Genomic DNA, 18,723 nt, shown 5'->3' on the forward strand with positions numbered 1-18,723 from the left:
CGTTTTTTAGTTTCTCTTGTGCTGCCGCACCTCCCGGGGATGCCTTCGCCCTAGTTGTTTACTCGCTGGCGCTCAACTTTTCCTTGGCTTTCCACCCCACTGCCTCCGGTAGAAGATCCGGGGCTTTGCTTTACCATCGCTGGGGCGCCTTCCAGCCGTTTGCGTCTCAGTCAGGAAACCTCAGCGCCCGCTCTCCCGGTCTGTCCCCGTTTCCCTCCCTTCTAGGGCTCAGAGGGCTTCAGAGCCTTGGGATCCGTTGGAGGATCCGGGTCTTCCCGGGGCCCCCAGACCTCGTGCCCTCCGACCGCCCCCTGCCCCGGCCTCCTGCCCCGGGGTGGGAATCAGAGTGACCAGCCCCGGGAGGACCTTCTCCCCAGCACCTTCTGGCCGCTCCCCCAGGCCTGGCCCTCCCTGCTCGGGCCACCCTCAGCCGCCCACAGGAGCGGCACCCGAATGAATCCCCGTTCAGGGTAGAGTCGTGTTTTCTGAAGAGAAAGCCCCAGCTCCTCTCCTGACCCACAAGGCCCTGGCCCCATCCCCCACCCCCAGCCCCAGCCATTCTCCTCCCCCCTCTCAACCCTTCTTTCACTTCCCCAAACTCGGGGATTTTCTGCACCACATCGGGACATTTCACAGAATGCTTTCTACACTCTGCCTGCCCTCACTTACCAAATCCCTCCCCATGGGCACGTCTCACTTAGCTTCTTCCCCCCCAGGACTTCTCTGAGGCCCACCCCTGCTGCCCTGGATGGGATCCCCCGGGCACTTTCCCGTCATAGGATCCACTGTGTTGGCAGGGATCTTCCATTAATGTTTTTTGAGCTCACTGGACTGTAGGCTTCATAAAGGCTGTGGCTTCACTGTTAAGTCTTGTCACCTAGTATCCTCAGTACCTGCCCCCAACATGTTTTTTTCAATAAAGAATGAACAGTTGCACCCCTTAGTCTTTCCTGATGCTCTATAAAGGTGCCCCATACTCCTACCTGACCCCCACCCCTGGCCTCTCTCCTCAGGGGTGGGGTCTGTTGCTGTATGGGAGAAATAGACCACTATAGTCAAACATGACAACTTTAGACCTTGGGGACCCTTATCATTAGAATACAATTTCACAGAATACAATTTCACCCCCATATCAGTGACTGTCTGAGTTGCCCACACGATCAGTTAACTCATGGACAAAAAATAACCCTATAGGCTAAAAGAAAAAGACATTGGAGAAGCACAGACATTTCTTTTTTAAGATTTATTTATTTATACATCAATAACTTGGGGACAGGCCAGAAGTGTAGGGGGTGAGAGGATTCACCAGAGACAGAGTAGGGAGCAGAACAGGTGGATCAACTGAAATACACTGCTGAGGGGAGCAGCGGGCAAGGCAGGAGAGGTCTGCTGCCCCATGTGGGTAGCTCCCTGGCGGGGATCAGAATTGTGCTGCAGTGGCTGGGATAGCTTCATAGTGCTGCAACTTAACCCCTTGTGCCACTAGGGAGGCCCAAAGCACAGACATTTCAAAAGAAAACAACAGGGCCTCCCTAGTGGCCTAGGGTTAAGTCTCAGCGCTACCACCTCCACTGCCTGAGTCACTAGCAAATTCTTATTGGCTATAGGCTAAGTGGGGTGTGGACCAGGGGCACTGAGTTCTCTGCATGTGGACCTGCCCATCGACCTGCCCTAGTAGCCCATGGGCTACTAGGCTTCCTCATTGCAGAGTGACTATGAGGAAGTAGAAGCAGTCACAAAGCCCAGATTGAAGAAGGAGTGGGGAGGCACTGGTCTCATTTTTGGGTAGGAGAAGTTTCAAAGCAATACAGGACCATATTCATATCACATTAGATATTTGGAACAAAGAAGATAGAAATGGTCTAATAGCAGGAAGGTTATAATTGAGAATGAATTAGTAAACTGGAAAAATCAAATTAAGGAATCTCCCAAAAGACAAGATAAAAAAGGAAAAAAAGAGAAAAGAGATATACAGAATAGAAGCAGAAGTTCTAATATCTATATAGTAGGAATCCCAGAAAAATAATGAAATAAAGATGGAGGGAAAGTATGAACTTCAGAAACATTATGCCAAATCTAAGACACAAAGGTTACCTATTATATGATTTCATTTGTAAGAAATATCTATAAATGGAAAATCTGTCAAGGCAAAAAGCATAGCTGTGGTTGGGGGTGGGAGGACAAGGGAATGGGAGGTAACTGCTTCATGGGTGAAAGGGTTTCCTTTCAGGGTGGCTTAAATGTTTTAGAATTAGATAGAAATGGTAGTTGCATGACACTGACAGTGCTAGATGCCACTGAATTGTTCGCTAACATCAAATTTTGTTTTTGGGGTTTTTTTGGCATGTGAATTTTAACTTCAATACAAAGAAAGTGTTAAAACGATGGGTGTTATCTGGGCCTCCCTGGTGGCACAAGGGGTTAAGCACAGCACTGTGAAGCTGTCTGCAGCCACTGCAGCATGAGTTCGATACCTGGCCAGGGAGGTGACCCACATGGCACAGCAGGCCTCTCTTGTCTCACCTGCTGCTCCCCTCAACAGTGCATTTCAGTCAATCCACCTGTTCTGCTCCTCACTCTGTCTCTGGTGAATCCTCTCACCTCCTGTCCCACACCTTTGGCCTGCACCCCTGCTCTTGTATGCATAAATAAATAAATCTTAAACAGCAACAACAAATAGATCACCACCAAGAAAAAAATCCAAGGATGTGAACAACTTAAGTAGGGCCTCTCTGGTGGTGCAAGGGGTTAAGACGCAGCCTGTGAAGCTGTCCGCAGCCTCTGCAGCATGAGTTTGATCCTGGGCCAGGGAGCAACCCACATGGCACAGCAGACCTCTCCTGCCTTGCCCACTGCTCCCCTCAGCAGTGTACTTTGGTCGATCTGCCTGTTCTGTTCCCCACTCTGTCTCTGGTGACTCCTCTTACCCTCTACCCCCACACTTCTGGCCTGTACCCCAGCGCTTGTATGCCTAAATAATTTTTTTTAAAGATTTATTTATTTATGCATATAAGAGCTGGGGTACAGGCCAGAAGTGTGGGAGGTGAGAGGATTCACCAGAGACAGAGTAGGCAACAGAACAGGCAGATTGACCTAAGTACACTGCTGAGGGGAGTAGCGGGCGAGTCAGGAGAGGTCTGCTGCGCCATGTGGGTTGCTTCCTGGCCGGCCAAGAATCGAACTCGTGCTGCAGTGGCTGCGGATTGCTTCATAGTTTGCATCTTAACCCTTGCGCCACCAGGGAGGCCCCATAAATAAATAAAATCTTAAAAAAAAAGAAAAAAGAAAAAGAAAGTAATTAGCTCGATCTAGTGCCCACACATGTAGTTCTACATACAACAAAGCTGCTTCTATTCTGATAGGTAACAAGGAACAAATTCACCTTCCTGTGTAAAAGAAATAAAATTCTTGACAAAATGTATAAATTACTGGCTTTCATCACCAGACAATAGGCAGTACAGTACTGTGATCCCAGATGAAAAGGAAACAAATGAGGTGACCCTTATGGTTGTACTGGTTTATTATCTAGAGTTAATTTCCACACCACAGTGTGGGAATGGGAAGAGCGGGGAGGATCCTAATCAGAACCCAGTGATCTGGCTGAGTTGGGGGAGGGAGGGCCTTTGGGAGGCCAAAGAAGCTAGCATATGGACATCATGAGGCATTCTAGGGAGAACAGGAACAAGCCGGTCCACAAGTGGCTTAGAAAGCTGGGATAGGACACTTCCTTGGAGTTTATGGATATACAACTAGGCCATAAGAACAGGATAAGATACACAACCATACTAGTCATTAAATAAACTTTGTATTGAAGAAAAAAATTCATACAGAAAAGCTCACATAGTGTAAGTATATACAGCTTGATGAATGAACACACCCAGCACCCAGATCAAGAGATGGCTCCTTCCCCACAACCCAGAAGCCCCTTCTCATGTCCTCCTTCCAGTCACTAGTTCTCCCAAGGAGAACCCTAGACTTACTTGTAACGTAGATCAGTTTTGCCAGTTTCCATATTTTATGTAAATGGAGAACATGATAGGTATTATTTTGTGCCTGACTTCTTTTACTCAACAGTAGTTTTGTGAAATTCTTCCAAGGTGTAATTGTACTTTGTTCTTTTTTTTTTTTTTTTTTTTTTTTTAGAGATTTATTTATTTATACGTGCAGGAACTGGGTACAGGCCAGAGTTGTGGGGGTGTGTGTGAGAGGATTCACCAGAGACAGAGTGGGGAACAGAACAGGTGGATCTACTGAAATACACTGCTGAGGGGAGCAGCAGGTGAGACAGGAAAGGTCTGCTGCACCATGTGGGTAGCTCCCTGGCTGGCTGGGGATTGAACTTGTGCTGCAGTGGCTGCTGATAGCTTCATAGTGCTGAGACTTTTAACTCCTTGCACCACCAGGGAGGCCCTATATGGGCATGATTTATAACACAGTCTTTTTTTTTTTTAGCAACTTCGAGTCCTGCGTAAAGAACTGAGACCTGGTTCTGGCCCACCCTTGTGGACTGGGAGAGGTAAGTGCCCAAAGGTGAAGGTCTGCCAAAGCTAAGCACATGGCACCACTTTCCTTTTCTTTTCTTTTCTTTTTTTTTTGTAAAGATTTATTTTTATTTATACAAGCACTGGGTACAGTCAGAAGCGTGGGAGGGTGAGAGAATTCACCAGAGCCAGAGTGGGGAGCAGAGCAGGCAGAAGGACCGAAGTACACTGCTGAGGGGAGCAGTGGGTGGCAGGAGAGGTCTGCGCGCCATGTGGGACCCTCCTCCGGCTGCGGGCAGCTTTGCAACCCAGCGCTCAACCGCTGCGCCACCGGGGATACCCTCCTTTTCTTTTCTTTTTAAGTTACTTTTTCTTTTTACAACTTAATTTTTCCTTTCATTGAAAAACCAGCTTCAGAAAAAAAAAAAATCAGGACACTTTTAGAAAAATCTAAAATCATTGCAAATTTTCTTGATATTTCCAAACAAGTTACTGTTTATTCTATAAATGGTAGGAGCTTCTTAAACAAATGAACAAAAAATTAAAACTTCCAGAGAGAGGCTGGGAACCCACATTGTCACACCCCACGATGGGATGGCACTGAAACCCTTTGTAGTCTTCCGTGGGCTCAGGTTTCAGCAGAAGAGTATAGTAAGATGCTCCTGCCCTTCCTGAGAGAGACAAGGCTGCAGGTGAATGGCAACCATTCGCCTTGAGTAGCTGAGGCCAGACAATAGGACCCCTCAGCAGCCGACAGCCTCTTGAGTCCAGGCCCAGTCCCTTCCCACAGAGAAGAAAGGACACTTGTGCATGGTTATGTACCCAAAATATTTATTCCGAGCAATTGCTTGTGCTTGGATGAGAAGGGAGACTGTGATACTTTGTCACAGTGGCCTTTGGGGGACAAGCCAGGTCACCAGAGTCACAGGTTGATGACTAAGCAGGTGGCAGCAGCTATGAGGCCTAGAACGAGGTGTGGGGAGGCTATTGAGGCTTTTGAGAGCTCCTTGGTTGGCCACTTGGTCACCTGCAGGTGAGTGGCCAGGTGTTCACTTTGAGACTGAGTTAGGAAGTGGGAGTGGCAGGCCCTGTCCACCTGCCTGTCTGGAAACTCATCTTCCACAGGACTCTCCTCACTGTTTTCCTCTCTCACCTGGGGGTGAGAGTCAGTGTCAGTGGCTCCCACCGCACTCCCACAGCATCGCCTCACCTGCTCAGAACAATAAAGCATCTTTTTGCCCAGCCCAGCATACCCGTTCCACCTGTCCAAAGACTCGCAGCAGGTTCCCTCGGAGAACACCTTGAAGCTCTTCCTCGCTCCAGCCACGCCTCAGCAACTCCGCTATCAGAACCGGGTATGTGGACACGTCCTGCAGCCCTTTGGGGAACCTGTGAGGCCACAAGCCAGCCAGCTTTGGGACCTCAGCCCTGGTTGTGTTCTAGGGCCTACTATGGCACCAGCCTCAGTCGCAGGAGAAATTGCAGGCCATATTCCTGAGGCTACTGGATGTAATGTGGGAAGTTCCTGGAAACTAGGCTTCTGCAGCATCTGCCTACTGAGCAGAGGATGAGCCTATAACAGTTCTACAGGACTGGGAGGAGAGCATGGGCCGAGGAACACTGCCTGGGGGAGGGGAGGATGTAAGGCACGTGGGCCACCAGAGGGAGAGGAGCACCAGGAAACAGGCCTTGGGAGTAGGGAGATGTCAGGGGGGCTGGAAGACCAGTCTGTGTTCAGGGATTGGAGGATGGAGAGGACCATGGGATGGAGAATGGAGACGAAAAGTCTCTACTGCATCCCAGCCCAGCCCAATCCCAGAGAAACACTCACCGGCCAGACCCGTCATAACTTGCACCAATCCCGATGAACTCAGATCCAATGACTGTCCTGATGTGGTCAAAGTGATCTAGGGGGTGGAGGTGACTGTGGGCAGTACTAGGCTGGGCATAGGCCCTGAGACTGGTCTGGGGAAGCTCTGCAACTTCAGGCCATAGCAGCTGACGTCACAGAGGTCCAGGCCACTTGTGAGTTCTGAAGCGGCTATAGGCTGGACACTGGACTTAGAGTGGACCTCAGAGCCTCCCCTTTGAACTTTTACCTGCCCAGGAGTCACCTTTTTTCTGGCTTCCTTGAGAACTCAGTCTGGGCTCTCCCTGTCCCATTCAGAGATGTGGGGGTGAGAGACTTAAGGACTCAGAACAAAAGTGAGACTCAGAGGCTAACCAGTTGCCTCCCCCAAACCCATCAGTATTGACTGTGGCCCCAGACCTGGGTAGCAGTGAAGAGCTGTGTCTGTTGCCCCTGGATTTTTAGGACCCCTGCCCCACTGCACAACAGGTGTGGATTATAGGACTGCCCCGAGGGCCCAGGTGGCCACAGGATCTCACCTGCCACGGTGGACACATTAGCAAACAGGTTGCAATGTAGCACCCCTATGGACAGCGTCACCATCACGATGCCACCGTTCTTCTTCTACAGGGATAAACACACGGACACTCAGTCTGGCCTGATGGCTTGTGCCTGTGCCCTGGGCATCCTGTGAGGCCAGTGCTCAGTCTTGGATTCAGGGCTTGGGAGGGACTTCACTCTTTGCTTCTGTGGGCCCTCAGGTGGAACTAATTTGCCTTGGAGTTTCAAAGATGTACAGGGTTAATCCTCCTTGGGTCTAAGGCTAAGTGAGGCCTGGATTAGTAATCTCGTTCAGGGTCAAGAATCTTTGGAGGAAGCACGCCCAGGCCTGCCTTTGAGGGTAAGGGTGGTCACTCACCAGAAGTTGCAGGATGTCATCAGGAACATTCAGCAAATTGTCACACACAGCCCTGGCAGCTGAGTGGGAGAAGATCACAGGAGCCTTCGATACTGTCAGGACCCGCTGCACCAAGGTGTCCGATGCGTACGACAAGTCTACCATCATGCCCAGGCGGTTCATTTCCCTTATCACCTTCTGCGGCACAGTGTATTTTGGGGGGAGAGGGAGGGCTCTGGGATGCATGTGGGTGCACCTATCTGTAGGGTGGGGTGGTGGTGGAACAGGAATCCTCACCTCACCAAAGCTTGTCAGCCCGACGACGTTGGTGTAGAAGGGGTGTTTAAATTTGGTGGCACTCTCTGCCCTGCAGGACAGCCGGGGGAGGACAGTCTCATGGTCCATACCTGGGCCATCTAGGTTCTGGGGTCCTTGCAGTGCCTCTGCTTATCTATCCATCCCTCCTCTACATTAGGGTGAGGACTGAGCAGGCTGTTTACTCGGCATGTGAGGGACTTGCTGGGGGCCCACCTGACTTCTGTGAACCTGGCTGTCCTCACCTCTCTGCCAGTTTCCCACCATGCTTTCCACCATGCCCTCTGGCCAGCACTGTGCTCACCAGGGCGTGCTGCAGGAGAAGGTGAGTGTCAGGTAGCGCACACCTAGCTGATAGAAACTTCGCAGCAGAGAGAGGCTGTTGTCCAGAGAGTGCCCTCCCTCCACGCCAATGAGGCAGGCCAGCTTTTGGGTTTTTTTCAGACCTGGAAAAGGGTGGGTAATCAAGTGGTCAGGGTCCAGGGCCAGCACCACTACTATGAGCCCTTGACTATTCCCACTCTCTCCACCGCACCATGCTCCTCGCCTGCTGACCTTCAACTGAGGTCACAAGCTCCAGCTCAGGGTAGGAGGCGCACATGCGATGGATGAGGTCTATCTGCTCCAGGGTGAGGAGCACGGCATCCCGGTCCTGCGTCTGGCAGGGGGCGAAGGCTGACCAGAACTGTGAGCAGGCCAGAGGGTCTAGGATGAGATCAGGGAGGTCTCCAGTGCCCTTGGCCTGTCAATCTTCCGCAACCCCCAAGGTACCTATTTGGATCAGTGGCCCCAAGTGAGGCATTGCATGATCCCACTACCTTGTTCACTACTAAGCTTTGTGCCAGCAGCCAGGTTGTGGAAAGCGTCGCCTGCTATTTACCCATGTGCTATGTGAATGGCCCAAGGCCAATGTGGCATCTGTGCTCCCTGCAGCAGTCCCACACTCACCAGGGATTTTCTGTCACTTTCTGTGTGTCTCCACAGCACATGAGCACCCATGTGGCAGGCCCAGTGCCAGCAGTCACATGAGGGTACATTGCATGTCCTATGCCTAGTCACCCGAGTTCTGTCTACCTGAGTTTCTGAGGTCCCCACATGCCCCAGCAGCCATGTTGTGGTATCCTGTGGTACCTGGGCACCCACGAGGCCATCTTTAAGCTTGTCCAGGCTGGTCTGGCCACGACTGAAATTGTGCAGGTTAACAGCATGTAGCCTGTTCTGGAAAAGCTGCCTCAGGAGCAGGGGCAGGTGATTATGGCTGAAGGGGTGGGAGGTGTCAAGACAAGGTTAGAGTAGGGGTACAAGCCAATAGCTTGGGCCTGTCCTGACCCACCCACTAATCTCCAAGTCACACAATCAGTAAGAGCTCCCGAGGCCCAGCTTGGAGGGGGGCGTTCCATCAGGAACAGGGTAATGGAAGGGCACCCATAGGTGATGGAACCTTCTTACTAGCCCCCTATGCTAGGACCCGCTTCCCTGCCCAGGGGTAAACTCACTCCCCACTAGCCCCCACACCGCACCCACTCACCCTTCCACCAGGGGGAAATTCTGCATCAGGGCCCGTGCTCGCTCCCACAGACCGGGGGCTTTGGGGATACCCGGCGTGGTAGGGGCGCTGGAGATGGCTGAGGGGCTCGGGGTGCCGGCTACTGGCGGCCGCAGCAGGGACAGCAGGAGGAGCAGATGCAGTGGCGGCCGGCTGCAGAGCGCTGGAGGCCCCATGAAGGGTCAGGGAGGGGCAGATGGGGATAGTGGGGTTCCTACCGTCGAGTTAGGGGGCCTATTGGCGCTGCCTCGCGAAGGAGGGCGGGAGTCGCGGGAAGCCAGGTCGCTCCGGGAGTCGTGGGGCGCGGCCGCGAGGGGGCGACGGACTCCTCCAGCCTCAGCGAGGGGCCCCGCGGCCGCGCCGCTCTCTGGGGAGCCCAGTAGCGGCCCACCCGGCCCCCTCCCCGGCTTCCAGAACCGCCCGTACTCCTCCTCGACTCGCTGGCTTCAGGCAGTAGCAGAGCCCCGGATACTTCTCGAAGCTTCTACCTTCTAGGAACTTCCATCTCTTTCCATTTTTTCCTAAACGGACCCTGGGCCGCATCAGTTCAGGCTGGAAAGATCTGAAATGGGACTAAGAGTGGTTCTTTTTTTTTTTTTTTTTTTTAAGATTTATTTATTTATGCAAGCGCTGGGTACAGTCAGAAGCGCGGGAGGGTGAGAGAATTCACCAGAGCCAGAGCGGGGAGCAGAGCAGGCAGAAGGACCGAAGTACACTGCTGAGGGGAGCAGCGGGCGGCAGGAGAGGTCTGCGCGCCATGTGGGACCCTCCCTCAGGTGGCCGGGGAGCAGCCGGGGATCGAACCGGCGCCGCAGAGGCTGCGGGCAGCTCGCAACCCAGCGCTCAACCGCTGCGCCACCGGGGAGGCCCTCCTCTATATATTTTAAAATGTACTTTGTAATGGTCAACTTTTCCAGAACATTACACAACATAAAAGTTGAAAATATTAAGGAGCTGAAAAGTGGATGCATTAAAATTTGCATTAGTTTATGTTTCCATATTTTATTTACACCTGTCAGACTTTATTATAATTTTCCTAGCATAATTTTATTTTCTACATTTCCATATTTATTTAGAAGTAATATTGCCTATAACATTCTATAAATTTCAGGTGCATCATTAAAAATCCACACATGTATACACACATTAATTTCACCAGTGAAAGTTCAGTTCTATTCTTCATCATATAACTGACCCCTTTTGCCCACTTACCTGCTCTCCTTACTTTCATGGCTTTATTTTATTATTATTTTTTGAAAGATTTATTTATTTATTTATTCATTTTTCTTAAGAGCTGGGGTATAGGCCAGAGGTGCGGGTGGTGGTTGGGGGATGAGAGGATTCACCAGAGACAGAGTGGGGAACAGAACAGGCAGATTGACCAAAATACACTGCTGAGGGGAACAGCAGGTGAGTCAGGAGAGGTTTGCTGTGCCATGTGGGTTGCTCACTTGGCTGGCAGGGGATTGAATTCGTGCTGCAGAGGCTGCAGATTGCTTTACAGTGCTGTGCTTAACCCCTTGCACCACCAGGGAGGCCCAAGATTTATTTATTTTTATACAAGAGCTGGGGTACGGGCCAGAGGTGCAGGAGGGTGAGAGGATTCACCAGAGACAGAGCGGGGAGTAGAATAGGCAGACTGACTGAAATACACTGCTGAGGGCCTCCCCGGTGGCGCAGCGGTTGAGTGCTGGGTTGCGAAGCTGCCCGCAGCCTCTGCGGCGCCGGTTCGATTCCCGGCTGCTCCCCGGCCACTGGAGGAGGGTCCCACATGGCGCGCAGACCTCTCCTGCCGCCCGCTGCTCCCCTCAGCAGTGTGCTTCGGTCCTTCTGCCTGCTCTGCTCCCCGCTCTGGCTCTGGTGAATTCTCTCACCCTCCCGCGCTTCTGACTGTACCCAGTGCATGTATAAACAAAACAAACGAACAAACATTTAAATAAATAAAACATGCCTCTATTAAAAAAAAAAAAAAGAAATACACTGCTGAGGAGAGCATTGGGCACGACAGGAGAGGTCTGCCGTGCCATGTGGGAATCTCCCTAGCCTGCCAGGAATCGAACCCACACTGCAGAGGCTGCAAACAGCTTCACAGCGCTGCGCTCAACCTGCTGCGCCACCAGGGAGGCCCTTAACTCTTCATTTTTATTTTATTTTTAAAAAGATTTATTTTATTTATACAAGAGTGGGGATACAGGCCAGATGCATGGGCAGGTGAGAGGATTCACCAGAGACAGAGTGGGGAGCAGAACAGGCAGACTGATGAAATACACTGCTGAGGGGAGCAGCAGGCGAGATAGGAGAGGTCTGCTCACCAAGTGGATTGCTCCGAAGACTACAGGGATTGAACCAGCACTGCAGAGGCTGCGGACAGCTTCACTGCACTGTGCTCAACTGCCTGCGCCACCAGGGAGGCCCAACTCTTAATTTTTATTAGCCATCATGTGTTATTGTTATTTATTATTAGCTATTTTTATTTGTATTAACTCTTATTTTTAGTGCTTACTTATGCAGTGGTTATCATCAATGACCTGGGGATGAGATAGGGTGGTTGTCTAAGTAATTTGTGTCCCTGGGGAGAGGGGAGATGAAGGCCCATATGCAGGGCAACAGAGCCATTGGAGGTTCCTGGTCATTGTGTGACCTGGGCTCTGCCCAAATGGGAACAAAGGTCATTTGTGACAGACAGGTTCCCTTCTTGGGAATCTGGACCAGAATTCCCTGAATAATCTCCAGGTGGTGGTCAGTGGGTCTGGATGTGGATTGAGGTGAGCTATTTAGAAGGAACTCAGAATAGGGTTCACCCTCTATCAGCTACAGTCACCCACTGTATTCATCCAGTGTTGAGTCCGGTAAACAGGGCCTCCTCAGGTCACTGCCAACAGGTCTTCACGGAATAACTGGTGGCTGAACTCTGTGGCCTACCACCAAGCACCAGCATTGGGTACCTGTGCCACCAGACCTCACCCCAGAGGACACTCACACTTTGTTTTATGTCTAAAATATTTATTTTCAGGAAATGTTTGTGATTGCACAACAGAAGGACTGTGTGTGGTATGCAGGATAACTGGATCACCAGAGCCACACAATGAGAACTTGGAAGGTGGCCATCACTGCAAGGCCTGGGGCCAGGTGAGGGGAGGATCTTGAGAATGACCACTTAGTTGACAAACTGGGTGTCTTGGTTAGTTTCTGCTCTGGAACCATATACTGCCTCCGAGGCTTACTGGGGAGGATGGAGCGACAAGGATTTTCCAGCTGTTCATCTGTCCAAGGGAATTCATCCTCTAACGGGCTTTGTCCACTCTTTTCCTCCCGGACCTGCAGGCAACAATCGTTGGGCAGCAGCTCCATAGAGCCCACTTACCAGATAGGGGGATCTGAACTACCTGAGCCCAGCCCAGCATACCTGTTCCACCTGTTGAAAGACTCGCAGCAGGTTTCCTCGGAGGACGCCTTGAAGCTCTTCCTCGCTCCAGCCACGCCTCAATAACTCTGCTATCAGAACCGGGTACGTGGACACATCCTCCAGCCCCTCTGGGAACCTGTGGCCAACAGTCTGTCAGCCTTTGGGTCTCACACCTGTTCACCTGTTGCCTGGTCCTGACTGAGAACCACAGTCCCTTATGTGTCCAGGGTCCATGTATAGGCCCACATATAGGTCCAGCCCAGGTCAAATAGGGGAAATGGAGACTTGGAGAGAGTAAATGACTCGCCCCTGTTCTTCATCCTTTCGAGGGCCCCCAAACCTCCCTAGTATCTATCAAAACTCACTGAATTGTATTAAGATCAATGCCTTTCAGGCCTCAATGGTGGTGCAGGGGTTAAAGTCGCAGTGCTATCAAGGTATTGCTAGCCACTGCAACATGAATTCGATCCCACATATGAGATCGAACTAACCCACATATGGCATAGCAAATCTCTCCTGTCTCTCCTGCTGCTCCCCTCAGCAGTGTATTTCAATAGATCTGCCTTTTCAGCTCCCCACTCTGTCTCTGGTGAATCCTCTTTTCTTTCTTTTTTTTTTTTTTTAAGATTTATTTATTTATACAAACACTGGGTATAGTCAGAAGAGTGGGAGGGTGAGAGAATTCACCAGAGCCAGAGCAGGGAACAGAACAGGCAGAACGGCGAAATACACTGCTGAGGGGAGCAGCGGGCGTGGCAGGAGAGGTCTGTCGCACCATGTGGGACCCTCGCCGGTGGCCGGGGATCGAACCAGTGCTGTGGAGGCTGCAGGCAGCTTCGCAGCCCAGCGCTAAACCGCTGCGCCACCAGGGGAGGCCCACTGGTGAATCCTCTTATCCCCCTGCACCTCTGGCCTACACCCCAGTTCTTGTATGCATAAATAAATCCTTTAAAAAAACAAACAAACATCTGGGCCTTCCTGGTGGTGCAGGCGGTTGAGTGTAGCACTGTGAAGCTGTCTGCAGCCTCTGCAGTGTGGGTTCGATCCCAGCCAGCCTCGGACATACCCACATGGTGGGGCAGACCTCTCCTGTCTCACCCTCTGCTCCCCTCAGCAGTGTATTTCAGTCTGCCTGTTCTGTTCCCCGCTCTGTCTCTGGTGAATCCTCTCACCCTCCCACACATCTGGCCTGTACCCCAGTTCTTGTATGCATAAATAAAAATAAATCTTTAAAAAAAAATCTATGCCTTTCACTGAGTGCAAATATTTCCTTTATTAAAAAAAAAAAGAAAACCATTTCAAGAACTGGGCTGACCTCCTGCGTGCACAGACCTAGCTGCAGGCAGAGAAGATGGTGAGCCCACACCAGATCTTGCTAAGAGTATGCTCCGAAGCAGTGGGTCTTTTTTTTTTTAAATTTTTTTTAAAGATTTATTTATTATTTACTTATTTATACAAGCACTGGGTAAGTCAGAAGCGCAGGAGGGTGAGAGAATTCACCAGAGCCAGAGCGGGGAGCAGAGCAGGCAGAAGGACCGAGGGACACTGCTGAGGGGAGCAGCGGGCGGCAGGAGAGGCCTGCGCGCCATGTGGGACCCTCCTCAGGTGGCCGGGGAGCAGCCGGGGATCGAACTGGCACTGCAGAGGTTGCTGGCAGCTTTGCAACTCAGTGCTCAACCGCTGCGCCACCGGGGAGGCCCAGCAGTGGGTCTTTTACCACTGCTCCTGTTGGACAGATCTGTCTGGGGGCTTAGCTGAATATGATGACCCAGGAGAGGAAAGGAGACGGGAGAGCCCAGGAGCTAGACCCTGGGAGTGGGGAGATGCTGGGTGACCCAGCAGACCCAAGGCTATGGTCAAGGCCTGGGGGACACGAGGAACACATGTGGTGGGCATGTGACTGTGAAAGCCCCACTGCTGCCCCAGTCCCAAATGAACTCCAGGGAACACTCACTCGCCAGCTCCATCATAATCTCCACCAATCCCGATGAACTTGGATCCAATGACTGCCCGGATGTGGTCAAAGTGATCTAGGGGATGGAGAGTCACTAGTGAGGTAATTTCCAGGGCAGGCGTGGGCATGGAGACTGACTGTGCCCATTCCCCTCCTTGTAGCCTTAGGCCGTGCAGGCCTGGCACCTAGTGTGCCAACTTAAGGGCCCTGAAGTTTGATCAGAAGTGGTGTCAGCTGGCTCTGGATTGGACTTTAGAGTTAACAAACTGCAGAGCCACCTATTCGGGCCATTTCCCATGTAGCATTCACCTAGCCTCCTGTTCTTTTGAGAACTATGGGGGTTCCTTTCCATGGAAGTGGAGATTGAGAGCGACAAAGATCACAGTCCCAGAAACTTAAAGAGCTCCCAATTCCTTGGCTAGAGGCAGGGACACTTTGGGAAACCCTACAATGGCACAGATGGTTGGCTTCTCTCTGTCTATGCCCCCCAATGTCCAACTGATGGCTCCAGTTCCACCTGGCACAAAGGGGCTGTGTACCATGTAACACTGGGTTTGGGAGAGCTGTACCAACTGCTGGGTCTAATCATAGGGGCTGTTCTGAGCCTTCCACAAAGCCCCTGGTCTAACTCAGAGCTGGTCAGAAGCCCACAGTAGGGTTTACCTGCCACGGTGGACACGTTGGCTAACGGGTTGCACTGCAGCACCCCCACGGACAAGGATACCATCACGATACCACCATTGTTCTTCTGCAGGGGTGAACAAATGGACACTCAGCTTGGCCCCCCCAGCACGACCACCTGCCTGTTCACCTCTGGGCCCCTGTGAGGAGGGCATTCTCTTTGGGTTTGTGAATGGAGGTGTCTCAGTCCTGGTTTGGATGGAGGTGTCTTGCCCCTGGGTTTATGGGGTACAAACATTTAGGGGCTGTAGGCTTGTGGAGTTGAAAATGTTCAGGTGTGAGAAAATCAAAGGAGCAGGGGCTCGGGTTCAAGGGCTCCTGGTTCCAACCTCTCACTGTAGATTTGAGGGCTAGGCTAGGGCAGTCTCACCAGAAGCTGCAGGATCTCATCAGGAACATTCCGGGAGTTCTCACACACTGCCCGGGCAGCTGAGTGGGAGAAGATCACAGGTGCTTGTGACACTTCCAAGGCCCGTCGTGCCACTGTGTCCGACACATGGGATAAGTCTACCATCATGCCCAGGCGGTTCATTTCTGCCACAACCTTCTGCAGACACAGGTTGAAGAGAAGACATCAGGGGTGCACATATGCAGGGTGTGCACCATATGCAGGGCGTGTACATTCATGTACATATGAAGACATCAGGGGTGCACATATGCAGGGCATGTACATTCATGTGGAGCAGGGTATGGGACCAGGGTCCTTACCTCACCAAAGCTGGTCAGCCCACTGACATTACTGTAGAAGGCGTGGATGCCCTTAGTTGAGCTCTCTGCCCTGCAGAGTGATCGGGAAGCTATAACTTGTCCACAAGAACCAAGAGGTACTACCAAACCCCTTTATCCCTGCAACCCCCAGAGCAAGAGCAGGACTCAAGCTGGGCTGTGCCTGGCAATAGGAGGATGCCCCACTAGGGATCCAGTCTTGCTCTTTGAACCCCAGCTCCCCTCCCCACTCCAGCATCAGCACTAGATCCCAGGGATAAAGTGTGGTCTGGATGCTGTGTGATCTGGGGCAGATCTCTGCCTCAGTGGGCCCAGACCACCTGCACTGTGCTCACCACGGCGTGTTGCAGGTGTGGGTGAGTGTCAGGTAGCGCACACCCAACATATAGAAGGTCCGCAGGATGGAGAGGCTACTGTCCAGCGAGTGGCCGCCCTCTACACCAATGAGGCAAGCCAACTTCTGGGTACTGTTAAGAGCTGGGGGCAGGTAGTTGAAAAAATCACTTTCAGAGGCTGGGGCAACTCAACCAAGTCCCTAATGCCCCTCACCAGCCCACCCCCACCAGTCCACCTACCCTTAACTGAGGTCACAAGCTCCAGCTCAGGGTAGGAGGTGCACATGCGATGGATGAGGTCGATCTGCTCCAGGGTGAGGAGCAGGGCATCCCGGTCCTGGGTCGGGCAGGGGACGTAGGCTGACCAGAACTGGGAAAAGTTCAGGGGTTGGATAGGGGCAGCTTGGAGCTCCCTGGGCTTCTCATAGCCTCCACAGCTGACATAGTACCCAGTGGGTCCGGCTGTCACATGCAACACCCGCTTGTTCTGAGGCATCTGGATGCCCACCAAGCTGGCTTACTGTGGCCCCTCAGCCCCCTTCTGGCACTTTTGGCATCACTATGGTAACCTGAGTTCCCATAAGACTAACTTGTGGTGTCTCCAGGGCCCCCACCTGCCCCAGCAGCCATGCTGTGGCACCCTGTGTGTCCCTGTCGTACCTGGGCACCCACGAGACCGTCTCTGAGTCTGTCCAGGTTGGTCTGGCCATCGCTGAAATTTTGCAGGTTCACATTCTGTAGCCTATTGTAGTAAAACTGCCGCAGGACCAGGGCGATGTCATTGTGGCTGGAGGAAGGCCAAGGCAGGATCAGTCCAGGGGCAAAGGGAAGCGTTTTTCTTAGGCCTCGGGATCAGGCAGGGCAGGCTGCCTGACCTGGATGAGCCTGGGAGACCCCATCCCACAAAACCCCAATCAACTGGAACAGACCCCTAGAGTTGGGGACCCCTGGGAGTTGGGGAGTTCCTACCAGGAAAAGGGTAATAGAGGGGAAAGGCACCCCTGGATCACGGGAGAGGCAGTGGGGGGAAACCTTCCCACTAATTCTGCGTGTTTGCCCCCCCCTTGTCGAGGGGTGAGCTCAGGCTGCAAAGGGCCCCCCCACTTACGCACCCGTCCACGAGCGGGAAGTTCCGCATGAGGGTCCGCGCACGCTCCAGCAGACTCGCGGCGCTGGCGGTACCTGGCGTGACCGGGGTGGCGGGGGCCTCCAGTGTGGTCGAGGGGCTGGGGACGCTGGGGTTACTCAGCGCGGTCGGGGCGCTGGGGGCGCCCGGAGTGGTCGGGGCGCTGGGGGCGCCCGACGTGCCCTGGGCGCGGGCTACCGGCGGCGACGGCAGGAGCAGCAGCAGCAGCAGCAGCAGAGGCCGCCCGAAGGCGCGGGGGCCGTCGAGGCCCGAGGGGCGCATGCCGGGGCGGGGCGGGCCGACGCAGGGGCCGCTCCGAGAGCCTGAGAGGGGCGAGCGAGGGCCGGATGGCGGCGGGGAGCCCGACAGTCGACGCCTCAGACGCTGGGGCTTCGCCTCACGACGGGCCTGGAGTCCCCGACGCGGCGTCTCACGCGGAGGAATCCGTGACGCCGCGCCACGCGGCCGCCAGGGGGCGCCCGGCCCTCGGCCCCGGCGCACAGGGCGCCCCCGCCGGCCCGGCGGGCCTCCGCGGCCTCCGCGGCCTCCGCCTGGCCTCGCGCTCCCCGCGGCCCCGCCCCGCGCCGCCCGGCCCCCAGCCTCGCTCCACGAGAGAGACCGCCCGGGGCGCCTCTCCCGCGTGGCTCTGCCCCCCTGAGAGCCACGGACGCCTGACTCTGTGGCCTGCGCGCCCCCGACCCCGGTGTCCCGCCGCCGGGCCCTGCGTGGTAGGTATCGGGGAGGAGACGGTCTCTGGAAACGGGGAGTCAACTTTTTGGAAGGGGCCCACGCCCTCTGACCTGCTCCGCTGCCTCACTCCAGGCCCAGCTCCTGGGACGCCAGCGGGGAGCCAGGAACTGTGAGGAGCTGCCTCCCCACCCGAATCTTCCCCTTGTCGCCTCAGGAAAGGGCCCTCACCTCAGAAGCTGCTGTTCCCCACCAACACCCTCTAACAGGGATATTAGGGTGTGAATTGAGCAAGCATCTGGGGAGGGTCAAAAAACCTTCCTTGGGCCTCCCTGGTGGCGACAGGGGTTAAGCACAGCGCTGTGAGGCTGTCCACAGCCTCTGCAGCATGAGTTCGATCCCCCGGCCAGGGAGAAACCCACATGGCGCAGCAGACCTCTGCTGTCTAACCCGCTGCTCCCCTCAGCAGTGTGTTTCAGTCAGTCTGCCTGTTCTGTTCCCCACTCTGTCTCTGGTGAATCTCTCTCTCTCTCTCTCTCTCTCTCTCTCTCTCTCACACACACCCACACACACACCCCTCTTGCCTGTACCCCAGTTCTTTTATGCATAAATAAATAAATCTTTAAAAAAAAAAAAAAGAAACCTTCCTCCACAGAGCAGGAACGCGGACAGTAGGCTATCTCATTGCAAGGAAATGAAGCTATTTCCAGACCCCCAGC

General features: G+C 53.3%; 2 protein-coding genes across 2 annotated transcripts; both read right to left on the minus strand.

Annotated features, from left to right (window-relative positions):
- Positions 1-5,403: 5,403 nt before the first annotated feature.
- Positions 5,404-17,744, minus strand: DPEP3 (dipeptidase 3; the record flags this gene model as incomplete). Its single annotated transcript, XM_084256555.1, has 11 exons — positions 17,374-17,744; positions 9,072-9,168; positions 8,675-8,801; positions 8,099-8,228; positions 7,848-7,989; positions 7,526-7,595; positions 7,250-7,426; positions 6,870-6,954; positions 6,313-6,388; positions 5,735-5,870; positions 5,404-5,634 (listed from the first exon to the last, which is right to left on the minus strand). The coding sequence occupies exons 1-11, from the start codon at positions 17,597-17,599 to the stop codon at positions 5,404-5,406; spliced, it is 1,497 nt and encodes a 498-aa protein (XP_084112681.1). The 5' UTR covers positions 17,600-17,744.
- LOC311186471 (dipeptidase 2-like) lies at positions 9,190-17,368 on the minus strand (the record flags this gene model as incomplete). The annotated part of the gene is given in 13 exon segments (XM_084257497.1): positions 9,190-9,252; positions 9,308-9,456; positions 12,314-12,407; positions 12,496-12,641; positions 12,644-12,645; positions 14,450-14,525; positions 15,113-15,197; positions 15,501-15,677; positions 15,839-15,908; positions 16,192-16,333; positions 16,432-16,561; positions 16,852-16,978; positions 17,304-17,368. Coding segments are annotated over 13 exon segments (1,326 nt in total), but the record flags the coding sequence as incomplete, so codon positions are not given.
- Positions 17,745-18,723: the final 979 nt, after the last annotated feature.

The sequence above is a fragment of the Talpa europaea genome (genome assembly GCF_964194135.1).
Source record: "Talpa europaea genome assembly, chromosome: 16".
In the NCBI taxonomy this organism is placed as follows: domain Eukaryota; kingdom Metazoa; phylum Chordata; class Mammalia; order Eulipotyphla; family Talpidae; genus Talpa; species Talpa europaea.